Genomic DNA, 7,750 nt, shown 5'->3' on the forward strand with positions numbered 1-7,750 from the left:
AATTTTTAAATGGAAATAGAGACTCTTCTATATGAAGTATTATTCTCTTTTAAACCAACTTTATGCAGACCTGCAAACATTGCCTCAAAGCCATTTTGGATACGATGCATGACAACAAGCCTCACAGAGCAATAAATGAAAACAGAAGTTGCAAGGAACAGTACAAGCATCACAGTACATCATGATTTAGCAAATCAAAAGTTTTTGGAGGAAGAGTTGTATTAGAAGTGCTGCGCTGATGATGACAAGTAACTACACAGAATGAATCCTTTATATTGAACTGAACTACTAATTGCATTTACTGAAACTACAATTTGCAATGGTTACCATCTAACTAGTTTATTAAAGAGTAAACAGTGGGAAAGAAAAACATTGTTCTATACTTCTGTTTTAATGGCATGGCACAGGAAAAGTGGGAACCTTATCATCGGAAAACATCTCCACCTGCTTTTCATAGAAAATAAATTATTTTACAGAAGTAGCTACCATTTAATGAATCTTCCCAGCTAGGGAAAAAAAAAAACCCAACAAAAACAAACAAACAAAAAAACCACACACACCAGAAAACCTTGCAAAATGCATCCTTTAAGATACTTCATGATAGACCATTCCAGCAGGAGTCTAAACACACAGCTTTTACGTTTTGCCCAAAGTAGGATTCTAAAAAAAATTAGTCCATGGGTTCTTTATTTATTTTGGAAATAGTACCAAGTTTTTAGTTTCCCACGCAAACATCAAGTAGCTAATTCCCTTCACATTCTGCTGAATACCTGAGGTGGTGGACATAGTGTCCCACACCTAAGCTTACATCTAACTACACTTTACAGAAGCATCTGTAGAAAGTGCTGCTTAAGGACATACATACTTCCCTCAAGCTAAATTCAGGGTAAGCAATGAGGGCACAAAGGCTTTTGAAATTTAAGTAAAATTTCATTGAAGCTGAGTAACTGAAGTTAAGAAAGTAATTTTCCACACGTACACTAGAACTGACAGTTCTGCAGATGTGCAGTAACCTATGGAAAAAGGGGATTGTTCTCTTCTCCCCCCCCACCCCCTTTCTTTTTTTTAAGATAACTTTGGCACTGAAAGTAGGGAGATTATGGGCTCTTGTTGGCACAGCTGTAACATGTGTCAGTATACTATTTTACAAAGGGAAAAATTTCCCCCACTGTTTATAATGCGTAGCCTAGCTGGAATCCATTCAACCATTTTATGCCTTCAGGAAAGCTTTATGTGGCTTATTATTAAAATGGTTACAAATCCCTGAAATCTCAACAGATGTTTGCACTGAACTCCAAGGATTTCTCACCATTTAACCAAATACAAGCCCACTAGAGTAATCACTGTTTCATGGAGCAATGGCTCCCTAAATCTCTCATGAACCACTGCAGGGGATAACGACTACACATTGGCCAGATAACACACCCCTGGGATACATGAATAGTTTGTCAGGTGCCATGGGGCATGAGATGGGTGACACCAGCCTTTCTCCCTGCACGTACATTTACCACTGAGGCCCTCCTGTGGCTGCACGGCAGATACTGAACATCACTTCCACTGGGAGGACAGCTGAGTGAGAAATATCTGCCTAATTCTTCAGGGAAAGGTAAATCCATGGTCAAATCCACAGCTGCAATGGAAACGAACCCTAGGGAACTTTTCCAGGGAGAAAACATGTGACAGCTGGCAACATTACAGACGCCCCAGATAAGATTAGTGAGGGAGCAGCAAAAAGAAACAGGACAGTGGGAACCACAGGGGTGAAGGGCTGTGGGATTCTCTCACCTTCCACACTGCAGGTAAGTCATAAGAAAAAGCAGGATCAAACTGGCAAGATCTCGTCCATAGGAAAACTTTACCCCCAGGATAATTATAAAGCAAAACCTGCAGAATCAGAAACATGTACTTACAGAGAAAAAAAGGAAATATTTAGCAGGAATAGTGTCCCAGTAAAAATCTACCTTGTTCTAGTCCAGTCCCTTGGTTCCGAGTTCTTTTTCTGAATTCATTTCAGCTTTAATGTGCTTATCAACAATGAAGAAGTTGAATGAAATGTTTCCTTCTCTAACAGAAATCTAAACCAAAGCTTAAAGGAGAAAAAAAAAAAAGAACATTTCTGAACTCAGAAAGCAGCATTTCAGTACAAGAATCTGTTTTATTTTTACAGTGCAGTGATTGAAACAATGTAGAAATTTAACTTGCAAAACTCAATTTATATCACAATGTCTATCAGAAGGCAATACATATGTGTTGTTTTGTTTTTAATCATAAAATATTTCTCTGGACACCAGAAATTACAAACTCTTAACACTATACACTTCACTTTATTTTAGAGACTAATTAATCATAATTTAAATCTATCTTATAAACAATTTCTTTTAAAAAACATGTGGAAGATAAAAAGAACTCAAGTATTAAACTCAAGGCCTTGATTATTATTAATTTCTTTTTTTTTTTAAACAAAGATATTTTAAGAAATGTATCAAAAAAGATAACTCTGTGAGTATTATAGCTACTAGTCAGGCTCTGTAACACACTGCTCCACAATTTCACGCAAGTTTGGATTCTCCATCGCAGCTGCTACTCTCTCTTTGTCATTGATTTGCTTGTTGACTGCAAAACATTACATGAAAGATAAAGTCAGAAGCAGTTTTCAGTGGTACTTTACACATACTGCATCCGCAACATGAGAAATGCTAGATATCATACTGCAGTGAAGATTTTCCAAATCTAGTGAATGGCCAGCTCAAAGACTGAGAAAATGCTGCTGTACAGTAATAGTATATTGTGTCAACTTTCTTTCCAATTTTCTTTTTAGGTGGAAGATGTTATTTGCATAATATCCAAAACTGAAATTTGTACACTAGCTGATAAAGCACTGTACAGGCAGCCATTTAAGTTGCACAGCCTAGAACAAGAAGGTTGTGCCAGACACAATAGAAGGACAAGACGACAAGAAGAATATGAGGGTGCTCAAGAGCCAGTAGTGAAAGGACAGAGGATTAATAGGAAACTGAGAACAAAGCAAATTAAAGTCAGTCACAAAAACCAACCATCAGAAACCAAACATTTTTGTTACTTTTCCAGTTTAGGAAAAGAATGTAAGATGCACTAATGGCATGTCTTGAAATAAAACGTGAAATCTGTGACAAATTAGTAGTCCAAGTTCTCCAGGTTCAATTTCTAATCAATTAATCAAAAGAACCGATTTTCCCCATACAAAGATGTCTAATGCTTAAAACAAAAAAGCCTGGGACATTGCCTGGACAACGGCTTTAACAGCTGTTTAAGCCAGTGCTTGGCTACAGCTTTGAAAGAATTTCGATGTCCTGCAAGTTTTACTTTAAACATTGACTGAGAAACATATATTTTTGTTATGATGATGTTAAGATAGCAAGATCAACCAGTCAGGAAGTTCTTTCTGTTCATTATTCAGCAGCACAGTAGCAACTTCTTTTGTTATAAACACAACTCAACATCTGCAAGAACTAGGGGGTTTTTTTTGTTCAAAAAAAATGAAACGACGACAACAAGCATATGTTCACAGTACCAATACAGGTTTTGAAACAGCCTCAACTACATGTTTCATTTTAAAGCTTTAACAGTGTATTCATTCCTGGAAAGGATAGCAAGGTAGAGGAAGAAAAGGACCTCTCAAAAGAACACAAACACGCAGTCTAAAGCTGCACGCATTCATAAGCTCTACTTACTGTCTTCTTCAGTGGAATGTGTACCTTCAGATATGTAGATTTCCAGCTAGAGGAGAGATCATTAATGTTAGATGCATACATCAACAGTTGAACATATTCATTACTGGAAGAAAAAAATTGTACAGCACACATACAATGCATGTAATTCATACTTTTAAAGATGTTCACAGACAACGAAAGGGGATCGATGACAAGAGCTGATCTTAGACTTCACTGCAACACGCACACAAGACAATCTCCTCCCCCATTTCACAGAGGCCCCAATAATCTTCCTTTAAAATTATGGAGGCATTCATTCCTCATTGATATCAACTGCTCTTGTGAAAAAGTAATTGCAGTTAGGCTACTGGAAACAGAGTGGAGAATTGGCACTGCTTTTCCAACAAGTTCACTGCAGGCCACAATTCAGGAACAATTTGTTTAAAAGCCACCAGAAATGCAAGTGTCACTTTCACAAGCAAAGCACTCTTCAAAAGACATCCTTAGGAAGAGATTCCTAAGAAGATATTCCTAATAAGTTCTGCTCAATGATAAGAATCACAGATATTCTATTTGAAAATAGTGTAATGCAGTATCTATTTCCTGCATGGGAAAAGATTATAAGACTAGAATCTAAACAGACCTAAATCACCTTCATGCATTTAACAGGCCTGGGAAAAACAACAACAAACAAACCCTCACGTGTTGAGCTGCACGGAGATCTCATAAAACTGACGTACCAAAGGAAAACCAAGTAAACAAATCCTATGCCTTTTATCTTACCTCACTAAGCTAAACCTATTTGTTACCATGTGTCCAGCGTAACAAATCACCGTCTACCTAATTTTCTAGAAATGCAAGTCTCATTTCACACCATTTAACTGGAAAGATGAAGCTAGCAACTATTAAAAACAAAACAACAACAAAAAAAAATCAAAATAAAACCAGAAATCCTAAGCTAATGAATTTATACTTTAAATTATTTCAGGCAAGTTTCTAAAGGCCTATAAAAGACTATGTTTGTCATTAAAGGTCTACTCTTAGTTCCTGCTAAGACTCAAACAGCTTTCTTTAAGGATATATTAACCCCGTTTCCTATATAGTTTCTCACACTCCAGCAGCGTAGCAGGGCTGGCCCCTGTTAGGGACAGTATATTGACCAGGGTCAGGACTGTATGCCATCTATACAACAGTTCCTAAGACACAGGTCATAAAGAGATTCCTCAATGCAGTTCCAGTTTTGAGTTCTGCAGTTCTTCTAAACCCTAACAAACCTGTTCTGAAGTTTTTACTTCCTAGATGATGCCTACATAAAGCAGTGGAACTCCCCTTAACCGCTTCTAACTGACGACAGAGTAGTTCTCTTGCTTTCAGGGCTCGCTCACAGAGGGTTGGTCCACTGGAGACAACTCTCAGATATTCCAAATGGTACAGCAGAGTCAATAAGTATTAATATTTTATATTTATGATGCTTAGATACATTGAAATATTGCAGAAGGCCAAATTCATTTTCCCCAAGGCAAAAGTATGACTTCGATTCTGTGTAACACTGGATTTGAAAACAGCCTCTCTTCCACCAAGCAAGAACCCGAATGACAGCTGGTGAGGAAATCCCTTGAAACACAGTGTATTTCAGAAGTGCAGCAATAAACGGTCTTTTGTGAAGGAAAGGAAGAACCACAGATCCCTCCATGTGCTACACTGTACTGCAATGTTCACTCCCTCTATAGGCAAATGACAAGCTTTATAAAGACCCCATCCTTAATCACAGCTTGCACGTTACTTGATCCTGCAGCATACGCTCTTTTAAAGAGAACTTGGCATACATCCATGTAGCTTAAAGCAAGTTCCAGAACAGATACTTTACCTTATGTCTAAAAGGCAAACATCTCTGAAGTTTTATTCTTAAACAAAGGCCTGTTTAAACAAAACAGAGAAGAAATTTTCTTGTAAAATTCAAGGTGCATTTTCAGAGAATCCATATTTAACAACCAGAAAACACCAGTATAATTGACAACCTTCTCCTTTTATATTCTGAGCAGCACAAGCCACAGAGGAGACTAAATAATTTGTGGTTTGACCCCTAGCTTCTCAGTTAAGCTCATACCTGCCTTACAAGGTTAGGAGGTCTCTGGTCTCTAAAACCTCAATACAGACAAATTCCTCCATTTCCAGCTTTCTTCTATATTTTTGACAGAGCTTCCCGGCTGTCACTGTGGCTGCATCTGTACTGAGAAGAATGCTTGTTTTGTTTTCTAACATTTGTTAAAAAAATCCAACATAAATTGCTTGAAGAACACAAGCCTGCAATGACTTGGGGGCAATTCAAGCTCATAACTTCACTATTTAATGTCTGACACATACAGACTGAGCAGAGGAGTGTTGTGGTTCATCTTTGGGAGCGAGATCCAAGTTTGGGGACACCCCTACCACTAGCCCATTGCAATTTCCCCACAAGGCCTGGCTTTGCGATAAGCTATGCACAGACAAAGCCATGCTGCAGCCCCAGTTTGTCCTCAGGCTGAGCCAGTGATACAGCAATAGAAAACACCCCTCAAAAAAACTACCAGCTTAGATTACTCTGTACAGATAAGGAAGTTCGGAAGAAAAACTGTTTACTGCCTACATTCTTACATATACTACCCAACTATTTAAAACAGTTACCATAACCCTTTCCTGTAACAGCATGAGGAACTATGCTCCAGAGGTCACACAATATTGGTAACGACTGCACAATCAAACAGACATCAATGCCTGGCTGACATTTAAGTGCTGAGAACACGATTAGCACGAAGTTTAAGATTTGACATGTACATCGTCGATCCTCAGGTCTGAGCCCGAACCCACTGACATTCCTAACAGGGTCAAACTATAAATAAATTATTACTGTTTGGCATGCTAATGCTTTACTATCTATAGTTTACTTTCTACATAAAGCTGCGAAGGTTTATTTGGGCATAAACATAAGTACTTCTTCATTAAATTAAAGACATTTTCCTTTAAATCTTTAAAATAGACTGAGAAAACTTAGTATTTATATATAATAGTAAGAGTTGCTAACCTTGGTACATTTAAACAAATCATTTCAGAGATCTCAGACGTGACTTTTCAGATGTGATCTCACCACAAATAATAAGGAAGAAAAAAAGCAAAATAAGCCAGTGTAGATTCTCATTCAACTTAATTGCTTTCAAACTCCTAACAGTCCAGAATTTTTTTTGTATTCTTGGATTGCACATGGGGTTTTTTGTACATGTGTGGGAATGGAGAACAATCCGTAAGGTAAGGGAAACAATCATAAAGTTTTAACTTTTTTTTAAATTTAAGAGCTGACAAAATTTTTAATTTAACATTACTAAAATAATTTGGAAAATATAAAGAAGGAATTCTGTACCACCTCCCAGTAGATTTGTGAGAGCTTCTCTTTGAAGAGTTTCCCTAACTTGTTAAAAAACAGATGGATGTCCCCACATTTCTTCTGGTTTTTGTTTGTTTGTATTGCTAGTAGGGTTCTCAAGATTAAATTCCTGGTCAAACTGCTGGCAAAGCAATACCGAATTTTAACTAAAACTGATGTTATTCAGACAACCCAAAATTAACTTTATGCTCATTGTTACAGATTTAATGAAACAGAAATCTTACCAATGAGAGTAGCCAAAGAGCAATGAGGTACTGTTGGTGTAAACCTGATGATAACCAGATATTCATCTTCACCTATCTCATGCACTTCAACACAGCTTTCCGTTACCACTTCCAGTTCTTCTAAAGTATTAGGTTTCTCCGGGTCCCGGATAGTACGGATTATATCTAAAGCAGAAGACAAGTGACCAACAATAAAGTAGCTTTCCTGAATTTAATAAAAGATACTTTTATTAGAAACCATCTTCCCAGCATTGTTTGTTTTGCTCCTCTTCAGCAAAGGCAGAGCTGTAAGTATCAGTGATACATTATCTCACAAATTGCTTCAGAACTGGGCAAACTGAGGCATTTATTGTTCACTGTGCACATATTTTTCACTTTCCAGTTCTAAATTTACTATTATTTTTTACAATCCCATTATA

At 37.3% G+C, this 7,750-nt stretch overlaps 1 protein-coding gene across 1 annotated transcript; it reads right to left on the reverse strand.

Moving 5' to 3' along the window:
* Positions 1-2,163: 2,163 nt before the first annotated feature.
* Positions 2,164-7,496, reverse strand: FAM96A (family with sequence similarity 96, member A; the record flags this gene model as incomplete). Its single annotated transcript, XM_009576175.1, has 4 exons — positions 2,164-2,613; positions 3,711-3,756; positions 5,557-5,606; positions 7,332-7,496. Coding segments are annotated over 4 exons (359 nt in total), but the record flags the coding sequence as incomplete, so codon positions are not given.
* Between the last annotated feature and the right edge of the window lie 254 nt (positions 7,497-7,750).

This window comes from Fulmarus glacialis, unplaced genomic scaffold (genome assembly GCF_000690835.1).
Source record: "Fulmarus glacialis isolate BGI_N327 unplaced genomic scaffold, ASM69083v1 scaffold17204, whole genome shotgun sequence".
Taxonomy (NCBI): Eukaryota; Metazoa; Chordata; class Aves; order Procellariiformes; family Procellariidae; genus Fulmarus; species Fulmarus glacialis.